Source organism: Corvus hawaiiensis, chromosome 1 (assembly GCF_020740725.1).
Source record: "Corvus hawaiiensis isolate bCorHaw1 chromosome 1, bCorHaw1.pri.cur, whole genome shotgun sequence".
NCBI lineage: Eukaryota > Metazoa > Chordata > Aves > Passeriformes > Corvidae > Corvus > Corvus hawaiiensis.
In genome coordinates, this window is record NC_063213.1 from 61,821,253 (window position 1) to 61,838,219 (window position 16,967).

The 16,967-nt window shown below is 40.7% G+C and overlaps 1 protein-coding gene across 7 annotated transcripts in view; it reads right to left on the reverse strand.

Moving 5' to 3' along the window:
* The window catches only part of LOC125327872, a 294,758-nt gene that overhangs the window by 82,233 nt on the left and 195,558 nt on the right, over positions 1–16,967 (reverse strand). For all 7 annotated transcript variants that reach the window (XR_007204430.1, XR_007204429.1, XR_007204428.1 and 4 more), the window contains one exon: positions 13,590–13,744. Coding sequence is in view for 2 of the 7 variants with exons in the window: in XM_048307886.1 (XP_048163843.1) it covers positions 13,590–13,744 (155 nt within the window). In the remaining 5 variants the exon portion in view is untranslated. The remainder of the gene's footprint in view (positions 1–13,589; positions 13,745–16,967) is intronic.

Consider the following 16,967-nt stretch of genomic DNA (forward strand, 5'->3'; position numbering starts at 1 on the left):
GCAAATATTGATGCAGCTTCCTCTTGAACACAAACTAGAGATGACTTCATCAATACTAAAATATTATTTTTAACCATGTGAGAAACAAATACAAAAAACCATGTCAGTATTACTTCCAAGATGGACCAGTTGCTCTTTTTCTTTTAAATCTACTTTGAAACACTCTCCTCCAGGCTCAATTATTCTGTTCCCCACGTTGAAGCATCCTTAAAAATCACTTGGTGCAATTGAAGAAGGTCCATGTTCTCCATCAGAAGTGTTCTTACACTAATAAGGGCTCTGAATGGATTTGCAAGGCACTATCCAAGCCGACATGCACTTTACAGTAACACAGGCTTAGTTCCTGCTAGTACTACATGAAATTACTCCAGGGCCCAGGAATGCACATATGCGCTCAGGTTTCCCCACACATGTGAATGCATTCAGATACCTTTATTCTGAAATCCTCTTAGAAGACTTCAACAATTCATTTAAAAGGCTTGTCGAGATTTTCTGGTTTTCAATACACTTCAATCTCCCTGGTGATTATAATCGGCCCCAAGGCACACAGCTATGCTCATAGCATTGCTAAATCCCACTCACCAACTGCAAGCTTTTTATCCTGAGGTCTAAAGAACAGGTACCTATATTTTGCACATGGGTTGGAAATTTTCAAGAAAATTTCCAAACATAGTTTGATGTTAACAAGACAAAAATATATATAAGCATGTTAATATTGTGACTCTAGAATATGTTTCTAATATTCTATTTAAAACTCATACAATTAAATTCTTACTGCTATACTTCTTGTCTTTGAATAGTGTTTCCTTTCTAAACTGTCATTGTCATTAAAATTAAATTAAACATTTACAATATGTTTTTCGAGACACAAAGAAACTATTTATTTATGCACACACTTTCATGGCATGCACTCCGCAAAGAAAAATTGGAAAAGGCAGTATGATTCAATTTCATCATATCATTATTTAGTAATTAATAAAATGCTCCCTCTCGATTCAAATACAACTTTATGCAGTCATTTTTCACTTTAAATAAGAAGCACTACTACAATATAAATTCAGCACTTTTACACAAAGGTAAAGACAAGATGCAATTTGTCCGACAATATGAAATGCAACTCCTAACAACATCATCATGTACAGTTCAGCAAATGCTAGCACTCTGGATCTTTTGTGCACATCAGCATTCCAAATCACAGAATCCTAAAACAGTTGTGCTTGTAAGAGCCCCTAAAGATCATCTAGTTCCAACACCCCACCATGGGCAAGGACACTTTCCACTAGACCAGGTTGCTCAAAGACCCATTCAACATGAATGTTGTCAGAGATGAAGCATCTACCACTTCTCTGGCCAACTTGTTCCACTGTCTCATCATTCTCATAAAAAAATTTCTTCCCTAATACCTGATCTAAATCCACTCTCCTTCAGTTTGAAGCCATTTACTCTTGTCCAACCACTACAGGCCCTTGTACAAGGTCCCTCTCCAGCTCTCTTGCAGATTCCCGTTAGGTACTGGGAGTCTGCTCTAAGGTCACCCTAGAGCCTTCTCCAGACAGAACAACCCCAACTCTCTCAGTCTGTCTTCATAGGTGTTCCAACCCTCTGATCATGTGTGTCTCTCTCTGCACTTGCTCAAACAGGTCTGCATCCTTCTTATGCTGGGGGTCCCAGAGCTGGATGCAGCACTCCAGGTGGGGTCTCACCAGAGCGGAGTAGAGGGGCTGAATCACCGCCTTTAATCTGCTGTCCACACTTCTGTAGATGCAACCAGAATACGGTTGCCTTTCTGGGCTGCATGCACACATTGCCGGCTCATGTTGAGCTTCCTGTCACTGAACGCTCCCAAGTACTGTTCCTCAGGGCTGCTTTCAATCCATTCTCCAACCACTTAGCCTGTATTTGTGTCTGGTATTGCCCCGGTCCAGGTGCGGGACCTTACATTTGGCCTTGTTGAACGTTGAGGTTAGCAAGGCCCACCTCTTAAGCTGGTCAAGGCCCCTCTGGATGGCACCCCTTCCCTCCAGCATGTTGACTGCACTGTACAGTTTGGTGTTGTCAGCAAACTTGCTGATGGTGCTCCAATTCCACTGTCCATGTCACTCACAAAGATGTTAAAGAGTGCTGGCCCCAATGCCAACTCCTGAGGAACACCACTCATCACTGTCCTCCACTTGGACATCGAGGCATTGATTGCAACACTTTGAGTGGAACCATCCAGCCAATTCCTTATTCACCACGTGATTCATCCATCAGATCTGTGCCTTTCCAATTTAGAGATGATGATGTTATGTGTTATTGTGCAATGCTTTGCACAAGTCTAGGTAGATGACATCAGTTGCTCTTCCCTTACCCACCAATATGGTAACCCTGTCACAAAAGGCCACCAAGTTTGTCTGGCATGATTTGCCCTTAGTCAAGCCATGTTGGCTGTCACCAATCACCTCTTTATTTTCCACATGACCTAGCACAGCTTCCAGGAGGATCTTTCCCACAATCTTGCCAGGCACCAAAGTAAGACTGACTGTCCTGAAGTTCCTCATGCTCAGGTCTTCCTTTTTTCCCTTCTGTTTCCCCTTTTCCAGTCAGTGACAAGTTCACTGGACTGGCATGGCTCTTCAAATATGATGACCATTTGCAATCATTTGTTTGCAAATTTGCAATTTTTTCAGGCCCTTTTAAACCCCTTCCCTATCTCTTGTTGAAGTTACTCTGGTCCTATACTTTGAAATTAATGGACTGTAAAACAGATAGTTGGGTATGGGAGGTGATGGTAGAATGAACAGATACTGGGTGCAGAAGGTGACTGATGAGCTGAAGCAGTGTTCAACCTGTTGCACATTGGGACCCACGAGGTCCTGCAGTACAACTAGACATTTTAGAGATACTATTATATTCTCTTCCTAAAGCATGTATTTGCCACAGTACTAAGGCTGAGAAAACCAAAGATATCGAAGAGTCATCGTCGGACAGAACCTCTCAAGGCAATCTTACCCCACTACTCCAGTGACCCACAATTCAGTGATCCTGAGTTGGCTCTTGGGTAGCCCTAGGTCCTCCTCCCAGAAAAACTCTTCTGTTGAGGATATGTTGCCTATCGTACTTTCCTCCCCGCTGCAACACAGCCTCTGTGCCAGGGGATTAGATGAGCTGCTTGAATTCCCTGAGCTTCACAAGGGGAGGAGGAGCTGGCCAGAAATGGTTGGCTCTTGGGTCTCTCAGAGGAAAGGGGGAGGGGGATTAAAAACCCCACCAATGAGTCACTTGTTTCTTCTTACTGACAGTATGCAATATTCCTATAAATCCATCATCTGCAGGACAAGACAATTACCTGAAGAGCTAAAATGCACTCTCAGGTCACGAGCAAGGCTGAGATATCTAGGTAATATCAGAGGCACAATTACCTACAGAGAGGAAGCAGCCAGAAAGAGGATGATAAGTACCAACAATTTGCTTATATAACAACAGGGGACAGAGAGCCATATATCTTGAGCAAAATAGCACCTTACTTCTTCCAAGAAATTGAACTATAATCTCAGCTGACAAAATACAAACTTCAGAGTATTATTTCAGCATGAGGAATAATCTTACTGCCAACTTTGCTTCTGTGTTCTGTCTGCCTCTCTTTCCAGTTGCTCTGGTCAGCTGTTCAGAGATGCTTAGGCAGAACGTGTTTGAGGAGGGACTGGAAAGACTGCTGTGATAAAACTGGTGTGAAGTATAGGTCTGTGTTCATTGCCTCCTGTGGAAGTAACAGGATTAATTATTGAGCTGCCCACGGCCTTTGAACCTTAAGGGTTATGATCTGAACAAGAATACACCCTGTCCCTGAAGTTCACTGAAGTGCAGATGCTGAAGCTATGAGGCCAATTCCCTTCCATAAAAGCAATCAAAACACCCTGATGGCACCTGGTGAATATTAAAGGCAGCTTTGGTTTCAAAGTCAGAAGCCCTTGGGAAAAACAGAGGTCACATTTGTCAGGTCACTCTTTGCTCTCCAAACATTGCTTTCCTCCTTTCTTTCTTTATGTTTTCATTAACACTATCAAGCCTGACAAATATTTTCCTTCTTTTTCCGTTTTCTTCTCCCTCTCTCCCTGTCCCCCTTGATTTCTTCCACCATCTGTACCAGCCTATTCTACCCTTACCCTGTGAAAATTTGATAAGAGAGTGAGCTCATTTGTATGGTAAAATAGCAAACCAGGGCTGGTAAAGCCAAGCACGCTGCATTGGTTTTATTACCATCTCATGGTCGCTCTCCTGTGCTTCAACCTGTCAGTCAACATCCATGCAATGTTATTTGATTGCATAGAAAGCAATTCCTGTACCTTAAAGCACAGCCACCACCACCCATGTGGCTCCTGAGTGCGAAACAAGCAGAGAACAGCTTTTATAGGAAAAGCAAAAAAACATTGACACTGAAGCAGCTGGTCTAGGAGTTTGTTTTCAAGAGAGGTTATTGGCAGAAAAGAAAAATAAAGCAGTGGGGAAAGAGAGACTTCTCCCTACAGGGAGATTCTTCTCAACAGTTCAGTGGTCATTGAGTTCACATCCTAAGCCAGAAAGACTCAGACCTCCTTCACAGATGTCACGCCAACCAAAACTTATGTAACATAGCTGAAGATAGTCTCGTTATCTATGTAAGCTACACTCGTGGCAATACTCACTTATACACTTCCAAAGTCATTACATTTCATCACTAAATAAAACAGTGTTTCAAAGCTGGAAATACCTTGTAGAAGTCAGAATTGCTCTAGTGCATCTAACAACTCTGCACAGCAGAACTGAAGCCACCTCCTTTCATGGGTCTAGGCATCTATGCCTATTATTATCTGTTGGTGAAATGGAACAGCATGAACACTGTTGGCATGGCAATATAGGGGGAATTTGTTCCCAAGTAGGCCCTTACCCTGTAATTTTAATATGTCTGTGAATACACTTAATCAGGAAGGCAACAGTATTCTAATGGATGAAAAAATGCTTTTTTTTTTCTTTAGAAAGGATTGCTATAGTGATTAACACCACTCCTGAAAATCCTGCTATCTCTTGCTTACATGTAAAGATAAAATAATTGAATAAGCTCTTTAATTTAAATTCTCTGAGTTTCTTCATACACTTGTTCATAAGCAAGGTTTAGACTGCAGCTGGAAGGATGGTACACATGCATCCTGTCCTCCAGGCTCTGAGAGGGCAGCCTGCTACAGGCAGGTTGAAACACACCTTAAACTTAATTTGTGGAGATATTTAAGTTTTGAGATCCCTCCCACAAATAATGGAGACATCATTCTGCCAACAGTCTTAAGAGCATGCCCAGGTCTGGAGGCACCTACCATCTCCACAGTCCTCGGATGTCCTCCTCTGCCCACTGGCATATGTTACAATAATTTGATCCAATATACTACATCTGCTTAGTAAAATAAGGGCTAATACAGATATCCTATAGAAATCACCAGAAGCTGACAATGAATTCCTCTCTCATATGTGCTCATACAACCCAGAGACACTGTACCGAATTCCCAGGGGCAAATTAAGCCAGTGATGCCCTTCCACACTTACCTGGGCACAAACCGAAGTGCAGACTATTTTCACTATATACAGTCAATTTATTTACAGGTAGGTGTTGGTATACTACAAAACACTGAGATACCAAAATAAAAAGGCTGGGTAGGGTGAGTCTGCATTTATTCTGGGTTCACCTTTTAGAAAACTAAAACAAGGGGAACTATTGGTGCTTAAAAAACCCCAGTATTAAATAGACATGAAAGCAGTAGCTTTGCAAGAACTTTTCCCCACAGCATCTGTCTGTCCTTCAAAAACTATCCAAAGTTTTGGTCATGACTGATCTAGCCAACTCTTCTTTTGGCTGAACACAGCCTTGGTTTTCCCTCTCTCCCTCTGTTTATAACTGGTTGACACCTTAAAGAGCATGGCATTTTGCAGGGGGTGTTACATGGGGATCTGCAACATCTTCTAAAATCATTCTCCTCATTTTTTCCATCTGTTCTACCCCAAAGCACCTGTGAGAGAAAAGGATGGCTATAGGTGGTCTGAGTGTTGGAGCTGTATGTTTTGCACCACAATTTATTTCAGGAGGTAGACCTGATGCACGCAGAACACAGGCCAGGCACTGGAGGTTGCCCCATGGCAATGTGACAGTCATCTGATGTCACCATGAGCTCACACACCTGCCCCAACAGTGCCAGGGGCTGAGGGCTCTCCCTGATTGATGTGTGCAACTGCTCACGGGGCTGTGTGGGTGGAGGATGTGGGCTGGCCCTGGCACCACACCGACCTGAACTTCCCTCTGACACTGCACAAGGAGACAGACCAAGACTCATACCTGCTCACCCACACAGACAAGCCAGCAGATATAAAAATACATAACCTTAAAAAACAGCGCACAATCTCTCCATTTTAATTTTTTTCCCCCTTTCTCACCAGCACCAGCTCTGCAGACTCAAAATCAAGTTACACACACAAACGGGGTTGGCCTGTTGCCTTCACCACATTTGCTACCACACTCCTATGGCCACCCTCCTAGAAATTCCCTCAGATATTTCTAACTTCCCACTTCTCTATTTAATTCCAAAAATAAAAAAGGGGAGGTGGGGAAGAAAAAAGAAAAAAAATTGCACTTCTGTCTGTATGAAAAGTACAAGTTTGGCTTAAGAAAGTATCTATAAAGTACAGAAGGACCAACTTCTCAAGTTTACAAAAACAACCACTTCTACCACATATGCTCACCTATCTCCTGAAAGGAAATTCACTGCTCAGAAACCTGATATGCCACATGCTCTAATTAAGGGAAAAGGAAATAGGTTTCAGTCTCTCATGCAAGGGCCAATGAACATAAGTCAAACACTCACCTAAAACCATGAAAACACTTTGAAAAGAAGTAAAACAAACATTCTGCTAATTTCCCAGATGTATTTCCAGCAATGTTTCTGATATAAAGGCAACGGGTAGGAAAGAGGAAAACAATTTAGTGATGTGGAAAACATACCTTTATAATCCATCCTCAGCCCATTTTATGCATTTGTGATGGAGGGATTTGCTCCTCCCTGCTTTAGCAGGGCTCCCAGGGTGACACAAAATGGACAGTGTCACACCTCAAAAAAGCTACTTTCTGAGAAGCATTGTGGTTGTCTGGTCACACTTATTTCTGTAACACCTCTTAAATGCTTAGGTAAAGTTAGCAAGAGTCAAGGGATACACAGCCCAGTAAGTCTTCGTTTACATCCTGAAGCTTCAGGAAGCAAATATTCCTCCTCCAAGTGTTTAGGAAACACCAAGACCTCCTTCACATTGAAAAAACTCTGACTGTGGTGTAACCTTGTTATTTTGCTTGCTTCCAACCAGCTTAGTGATGTTGAGTATTCATCACATTTGTACCAAAGAAGGAGAAAAAAAGGCACTAGCTAGAAGTGTAATTTACGCGCACATTTCCAGTTCCACTGAGCATCACAGTTATCCGCCCAAGTGTGGCCCCTCTGAGCTCACCTACAGCACTGAAAGAAGGCGGGTTCTGAAATTAGGGATTGGAACCAAGGGTTGTTCATTAAACAAGCCAGCTATGTTTTTTTCCAAATCTAGAGACTTCTAAGAACACAAGTTCTTCAGTGTGAATGCACTTCATTTTATTTGGCCAGTGAAATTGAAAAGGAGACAGTGACAGGAAAGGCATTATTAGTACAGAGATAAAACCTGAGCACTGTCATTTCTGATGCCAAGAGATGGCCATGCATTCTTCCGCCCCTTCTGCCTCAGAGTCAGCTACAACACCAATTGAGATGCAAAGGTACAAATAAGAAATGTAACTCTTCTTATCTATTATATTCCACCAATGTTACTTCAGCATAAAACATGCTGTTCTTTAGATGCGAATGCTATGGGAGATCTAGCCCCTTCCATCTTGTTTTGCAAATTACAAGGCACCTTCAAAAACAAAGTAAAAGCTAGCTTCCTTTCTCAGTGTGTTTTATTTGTTGATCATTTCCTGGGAAAATGCTAAACACTTCTGTTGAAAAGCACTGATCTGAAAATACTTTACTGCTATGGGCTATGTTACACAAGAGAAAAAGAAAAGAACTCCAGAATCCTTACAGGCTGTGCCTATGCAATATCTTCAGAGGAACTGCAATGTTTTTGTACCTTTATGTATCTTAGCACTGTTCACAGAAAAATAGACATAATTCTGTCTGGATTAAAATTATGTTGAGAACAAATCAATTATTATCATATATATTATCATTATTATTATTATTATCAGCAGCAGTACTAAACCAATTTTTATACAGCACCTTTTTATTCACAGAACCCAGGGCACCTTACTTATTGTTCTCATTTTACAAATGTAAGACCTCGGGAACTTTGAGATGCAGTTTCTTTATTAACGTCATACAACATGCCACTGACAGACCCTGGGACACAGCACAGGCTCTGCAATCCTTCCAGATGGTAGGCAAAAAAGCTGGATACCCTGCTTTTTTCCTTCTTCTAATTTCCATCTCTGCCTCTGTGTATTTTGATCTGCCTCATACAGCACTTAACATAGCACTGCTTCAAATCCTGGCTGTCCAGGAACACAACTGCTTTTTTCTCTAGAACTGCCCTGCTTTGTGCAACACTGAACATCTACATGTACAAACACAGTCAACCTCAATTTGTGCCTGAAGAGTTATCCTCCCCCCTGCACTGACTAGAGTGCATATTTGGAAAAATGAGATGAAAAGTTACTCAAAAATTTGAGATAATACCCTGTCTTTTTTCTGGCAGGGTAAAAACATTACCTACTACTGCAATTTCTTCCCCTGGTCAGAGTGCATAATGTCAAAATCGTGTCTACAAAAGTAGCATTCTAAATCATTTGTATTTGTCGTGTATCCATTCTCCCTCTAAGACAGCAGCACCTTTGCCTCTCACCCTCAGATGATCTAATAAATGCAGTCTTAGAACTGACAAAAGACAGCAAACATGTCAAAAAAAAAAAAAAAAAAAAAAAAAAGTCCAAGCCACAAAGAGTCACACATTTCAGGAATAATAAAAAAGCCCACAGTGATTCCTCAATGGCAGATGGTATCAGTAGAATGTCATAACCATCTTTTTTCCCCCCAGCTCCATTTCATCTTGAATACCTGGGACAGCCAGAACTCCCTTTAACAGAGCAGAAATTTCCCTGCCAGCTACAGCTGTTGAAAACATGAGCCAATCAGTCCAACATAGCTGGAAGAATTATAACTAATTAAAGGACCTTCGGCTACCAGCTACACATATTTGCACTGCAGAGGTACCTCTGGAAATGGAAAAGTTGTACAAGTCTGGCCTCCTGCAACTCGAGCGAAGCAAGCAAGAAAAAGCATCCTTTAATCCCACAAAAAAGTTCTATAATTTGCAGTGTGAACTCCACAAGGCCTTTGCTTACATTGCATTGTCTTTTTCGTGCCCTTGCAAAATTTCCCATGCCCAACAGCAACTCCAAATTATGAGGCCCCAATATGTTGGCACAATAGAGTGGAGGATGACTGAGTGGATGCAGTAACCAGTGCCCCCAGCATGCCCAGCCCTACACAACTCTTCCTAAGCCAGGTGTTTTCCTTTCATGGAAAAATATCATCAAGCTGGAGAGTAGCAACACTGTGGTGTTTCACCTTGTGGCTAATAGCAGGTTTTCCTGTAGTTGGGAATTCAAAGCAAAGGGTATGAGAAGCAGGAGATCTTTTAAAGCTCCTCTGCCTATAGTTTGCTGAACTTTCATTTTTGAGATAAAATGTAAAAGTTTCCTCATCTATTCATTTACTAAAAAAAAATCAACCAACTCAAGTTCCTGCATAACTGCAATACCTAGTACTTTGGAAGTACTTCTCTAAAGCTTCATTGTGCGTTTTCTGACAATTAGCACAATAAATCATTTACAAGCTTTTTCACACTCAGAAATAAGTATCAGCTATTCAGACACTAATCTGCAATTACTGGTGGCAGGACAATAAATACCATGTGAATTGCCTTGCTAAGCAATAACCAAATGGAATGGATCAAATAATTATCTTACATCAAACACATAGTCAGCTTCCAGCTCATATTCTTGTTCATGTCTCTGCACACTCTCAACACAGAAGAAATCTCATCTTTTAAGTAAGTAAACAAACACATAAAGGCACCAACTAAATTGGAAACTCCATGGAGTCGACAGATCTCATCATTTCTTTTTTTTTTCCCATAGCATTTCCTTTCCAAACTGAATTTAATTCATTTGAAAAAATATAAGCACAGAGTATCTTGAACTCTCCGGAGGAGGCAAGTTGCTCAGTCATGACTATGCTACTCCTTAGGCCTGGTTTTAATTTGACTTAAACCAATTTATTAGTTTGATTTAAAGCAAAAACAGAAACCTGATAAGAGTGGATGCCACAGTACTAAATGTCTTTCTATTAAAACCAGCAAATATAAATGCATTTTAAAGAAAAAGAACTCTCCTGTCTTGAGCTAAATGCAATGTATAAGGAGTTAAATTTACAACAATAAACCATTACATTTTTTTTTCCCCCCAAAGGCAAGACCTTGTAATCAACCCTCAAGGAAAATCATCAACTTCCACATTGCTCAATTTTCTGTCCTTGAGACATTTATGGCAAAAATAAGCCCTGTGAGGCCCTACAGTGCAGAAACGCCCAAGTGCAGGTGTGTCTATGGATATTTGTCTATTTTTTTTTCAACATTTCCACCCTGTGGCTGCTTATCTAGACCACCCTCTCCTTTCTATATTAATCTCTGTTTATTCTCCTGTTTGGCAGTGAGAAAAACACTCACACACTCCTGTTTATGGTCCTCTGGATCCTGCCTAGTAGCTGTGCTTTGACTCAACAAATTTCAGGAAAGTCAGTGCTGAGAAGAAATGTGCAACTTCCCAGCCACATCGCTCTGGAAGGAAATGAGCTGTGCTCTGTAGGGAAAAGGAAATTGCTTTGGAAGTCTAGACCGAACCCTTCCTTTTCCATCCCTCCTCCTGTTTCCCCCTTGAATATATTTAAGACAAAACAAAAGGAAGCCGAAGAATGAACAAGAATGATTGGGCAGAGTTTCCATCTCTGTGTGTAATAAAAACACAGGTTGATGTGCGATTTAAACACTGGCAAAACATCAGCTAGAGGAAAGGTAGGAGAGAGACAGCATTACAGAAGCACCTCAGAGACAAGGGTGTTGGCAGCATCTGTTATAGAAAAATGGGAATCAGCAATGTGGTGAAAGGCAATATACTGCAGGCAGCCACTCTGATCCTCCTCCCAGGCAGGATTTGTCTTTAGAATGCAGTAATGCAGCTGCTGATCTAGTTGCCTAGGATTGTGACAGTGAGAGGGAAAAGGCTGCAAGGTATTTAGTAAATTTCCTCTCTTCCCCCAAACTGAAGACAGAGTAAGAAAAGCAGGTGTGAAATAGGATTGGAAGTGCAGAGAAGCTTGAAACAATCAAATGAACTCAGGTGAATTTCAGAAGAAGCCCATGGAGACTCTATGAACAAAGACACAGGTCAGAGAGTCTGACCAACAAGGCCTCAATTTGGCAGGGAAGGCCAGCAATAAAAATAATGAAACAAAAATATTAGGAGTAAAATATATAAATGTATTATAAAAGAAAATCAAGAAATCACCAGTTAAGCTTGGTACTATTTGATTCAACTGTGGTCCAGAAAACACAAGAGCAAGCTAAGAGAATTTTCCTGATTCAAAGAGCAAAAGAGTCACCAAGGGCTCGGAAAAAGAAGTTTCTGGGTAGAGAGGAAAAATTATCAAGGTGGAAAAAAATTCTGACTGTAAATTTAAAAAATACTAAATTTTATGGCAGAGGAATTTTTAAAACAAATCTGCACAAGGAGCACCAAGGAAAGCAATACTATGAAGGAGAAAGCAAGAAAATACAGGTGCCTGTTGGCATTTAAACTAAACTGCAGCGTGGACAAGCACCAAGTTTCACTAGCTTCCTTTATTTCCTGCTTAAATGAAAGGATATCTTTTGTTTGAGTTTGTTCGGTTTTGATAAGAAGCAACAAAAGGGGAAAGAGTGGGAAACCAATCCATCATAAAATTCTCCTGGTGCGCACCTTGGGAATTTTGCACCATTTGAGTACTCTGAATTCCTTCTGCAGAGATTCACTGCAGCTTATGTGACCTTCCCTCAAACACACATATAGGAAAAGGAAACCAGAGATACATCAAGAGAACAGTGGGGACACAAGATCACAATTTTCTCGTGGTCAGGGCTCAGGCATTGCCCTTGGTCTGTCGTCTCACAGAGATGCAAACCAATACATACGGCACGACTCTCAGCGCTTTCTGTCCCACTCCCTACGGACAAAAAATGAAAAGGCAACACTTCGAACCACCCTTTAGCCCCTGCTGGCACGTCTCCATGTGGAGCAGGGGAGAGGAAAGGGAAGCAGTAATGGGACAACGTATCAGACAAGAGTTCACAGGGAGGAGTGCTGCAAATGCCTGCTAAAAAATACACCACTCATATCCTGAGACTATACTGGCCTACAGTATGTGCTGGAGCTTAATGTTGGGTTATTAGTTGTGCTACTTTCCAGTCAAAAAGAAAAAGAAAAAAAAGGAAAGAAGGGTTTGATTTTGTTTTGTTTCCGACCAAGTGCAGGAAAGAAATTTTATTCCTTAAGGAAAGTTCTCAGGAGTGGGAATGAATGTGAGGATTGTATGTCTGAATCATCCTGTTAATTCCCTAAATCCCACACCATGTGGATTTCAGATAATGTTTTCAGCTAGGAAACTTTAAAAAAAAAATTTCAATTTCTTTTTTAAAAGGAAAAACCAAACCAAACAAACAAAAAAAATCAAAACAAAAACCAGACAAAACAAAACTAAACAAAATAAAAAAGAAAAGAAAGAAGTGGTTTAGAGCTCCTCCCATTCTAAATCACAGTTGGACCCAGAAAGACCAGTTTTGTTTTTAAACAAAGTCAGCAAATTGCCCCTAAGCTGGTCGATTCCAGTAATTGGCATCAGAGTAATAACAGTCACTCAGTCGGTTTCCCCTTTGCCAGACCAAAAATAACCGTTCAGCCAAATTCTTCCCAAAAGTGTTTATTTCAGCTAAAGAAAGTACAGTTAGGTTGCAGACACATCTTTTTCACAGCTGGAAAATGAACACCTCTATACATAGCGTTGTTTCCACACCCCTCTCTGTATACCCAGAGTTACCACTGTCCATATTAGAGAAAAAAATAACTAAAAGCATCTCCTCCCTGCCTTTCTTGTTAGGAAGAGCAGCAACTGAATTACTTTTATCAGATGCTGCCTGTAAAATACAGCCTTTGTATTGTTTCCAGCATGCTTGTAATGCACTGCAGGAAAAATACTCATTCACCCTACAATCATAGGAAAGTTATTGTGATTACAGGGACTAACAAATCAATATAACAGCACCTTTCATATTTATTTGAAGCAGGTACATAGTTTCATCCACCTAAAAAGCATAAAATCATCAAAATCATGGTAAGTTTTCCAGATGTTAAGTCAAAGCACTCCTAGTGAACCGACTTGGACATGCCAAGTGGTAGCCACAACATTATTTAGTGTACTCACAGCACAAAGAGCCTGAAGTGCAGTAGTGTGAAGCTTGATCTGCACAGTCCTTCCAAGACACCCCATCACCAGGACACTGAGGATGTTGCTGGGAGCAAGGACTGTACAGCAGTATTGGCCTTGACAGCTGGTAAAGAGTGATCCATCTGAATCTCCTAAGAGAACAGAGACATTACATACAAGAGATTTGAACAATAATAATTTAGAACCATTAAAAACAGGTATTTCACACCACTGTGGCTACTCATGTCGCCTCCAAGTCCTTCCACTCTTCAAGAACAGGAGAATCACACCTCAGTTTCATCCCAACAGATATAAACCAGCATTTTTCCCAGAGCCCAGAGCTTGGAAAGGAAATTGGTGCCAAGGTTGGGCATAGGAGAATAACATGGAGTTCACAGACATAACTGCTTCATAACTTGAAAAATTTAGCTTAGTGAGTCTACTGGAACAACAACATTAACTAAAAGGAGCAGCTGAAAACATTTTTTCTGCCCATGGTCACTCAGCACAAGACAACAGAAGGAAACAACAAGGAGTCATCTTGACATGGGATGGAGCAAAATCTGAAGGAATACTGGATATAAACCCCAAGAGACAAAGGCCAGAGTAAGATACTGATGAATCTTGATGAAGTCACATCCAAAAGGAATTGATCTTTAAACTCTGAACTCTAAAACACAACACATTTCTTGAATCACATAGCTTTAAGTTAGCTTTAAAAATGTAGTCGGAAACGAAACATTTCCATTTGTTAAAATTCCTCTTGTAAAAATGGATAACATGGCCACACATTCAATACAAATGAGACAATATGGTGGCTGGTGTTGCATCTACAGAACTGCATTTGTGTAGACACGTATGTACATGTACGCACACAGTATAAGCCGATTCTATCTACACACAAACTATATAAGGTTTGTTTCAGACCTGAGAAACGGCCTGTGCTTCCAAAAGATATTTTTCTCCATTAGTTCATCTAATAGAAGACATTTCCTCTCTGATCCACATGGTTTTACACACACTACTTCCATTGTAGTGGTATTTGCAAACATACACCACACATTTATTCCCCTCTCCTTCTTTTCAATTGTTTGACCTACATCAGTTGATTGAAAATAATTACTCAGTACCAACTCATAAAAATACAGTATCTACACAAAAAAAAAAGCAAACAAGTAAGGTGTTCTTCTTACTAACCCACTTGGCTTCCTATACAGCACTTTAAAAAACATGTATTTAATTTTCCTGCAAACAAAACAGTAGTATTTATGTTTTGTACATAAGCAAAGGATAAAACCTCCACAATGCAACTCTCTAAAGCCCCGTAATTTACACTCTGGTGTCATAAACTAGCAATAAAATATTACAGAGATAGCCATAAAATTGTGATCCAAGTTCTTTCTTTTAAAAATCTCTGCTTCAACTCAGCTGTTAGAGTCTGGGCAGAATTATTTACATTTAATCAGTGGCAAAGTTCACATGTAGTCTGAACTGCTCCAAAGTGTGCCCGTTTTCTCATGGAGCCTCCCAGCTCAGGCTCACCCCTGTGCCTGGAAGGGGCTGGACATTTTGCTGCAAATGCTTTCACCTAAAGAGGTGTCTGTCACTGAACCCAAAATGCTCAATTTGAAATAACATGGAAGTTTGGGGCAAGGCAAAGAAAGGCAGGGCTCTCGCTGAACTTTCATGTATATTTCTGGTGGGCTGTGATGGATGTGGAATTTGGGGGCTGGCCTTGTAGCAGGGTTTGCCTTAGCTCTCTGGATTTCACTGATTCCATAGCCTGCACCTCTGGGGTGATTGAGCTCTGCACCAACCAAACCCAAAATTTCCCCCACATATCTGAAACACGATAATCTGTGAAATCTTCAAGTCTTACCCATGAACAGATCCAGTGAATCTGAGAGTGGAAACCAGAGGTAGATCCCCTAGGATCTGACTCCTGCCTTACCATTTGGGCTGCCAGAAGCCATTATCCCCAGGCCCAGAGGTGTCCAGGGCAGCTAGCATCAGCTCCATGGGCATGGATGATATCCCAGTGCCTCAACGGGAGGTGCTGTGCCTGCCTTATAGGCTGTGATCCAATTCCAGCTACTACTAGACAGTCTCTGTACAGGAGATGTGTTTGTTTTTGATCACTCATTTTAAGTTTCAGGTCCAAATAATAAATTAAAAATACCACTCCAACTCAAATCAGACTGAAAACTAAAGTTGAAAACATACGAGTAAGGTGTCACACAGACCAGAAGGCTTATGTCAACCTGTTCTCTAACAGGACAAAGTAAATAAGAGGAAGTATAGAACAATCCACATTCATAGGATGCTTCACCAGAAATCAAAAGTTACTTCAAAAGTTACTTGAGGTTTAAATCTACACTCATTGCAGTCAGCTGGAATTTTGCATATAAGAAGATGAGACATCGCAGAAGATGAAGCAGTGAACTCTGACAATTCAACATACTATTACAGAAAATACCAAGTCTAGATCTCATAGTAAGGTGTTTAGACCCAATCCACAAGGAGCAGAGTGGTTATGTTTGTAAGTAACTCACAATCAGTGAGAGATTTTCTTTGATTCTGCTGTTGACCCATTGAACTGGAGCAAAGACATTTGTCTATTACAGCAATGACTAATCAGTAGAGTATTACAATAAGTGAGCGGGTGTCATACAATGGAAAAAAAGCACGGCAAAGTGGTAGACATTGTTACATAAAATGCTAAGGCAAAAGCTTGAATTTTGGTCCTCCTAATACTCATTCCTTTACTTGACTATAGGAAGCAGGCTACAAAACACAACTCTGTCCAGTGAGAAATATTACAGTCAGGAAGTGCATAACAATTAAATTACTCTCATTGCTTCTCCTTTCAAAGAAAAAATTCATTTTACCAAATATATATATTTTTTCATCATTTCCAGATGACTAAGGTTGTGTCATTTCTTTAATTTATTTTAAGGTTACAAAAATGTAAACAGTCTGCTAGCATTTCCTTGACAAGACAAGCATCAGTGATGACCAGATACAGATTTTAAAAGGTTTTCCTGCATGCTTCACAGGCACATGGTGTGGTTTTGTTTTTCAGTTGCAGGTTTTACTCAGCTTGGAAATCAGCATAGTCAGTATTTCAGGATATTCAAGATTCCTGGAAACCTCTAAAAACCATAACGTGTCAGGCCCTGATTTGGGAATGTACCTACCTGTTTCACCTCAAGCACAAGACCTCACATCTTCATTACACAAAACTTTAATCAAGCATTTAACTTTGAACATATATTGAGTGCTGGGCTGAACGAGGAAGGATCTGGACCTTTGTAAAGCGCAGCGTTGTTAATTGACTGCAAAGATGTTATATCCTACAACTAGGCTCTTAATGAG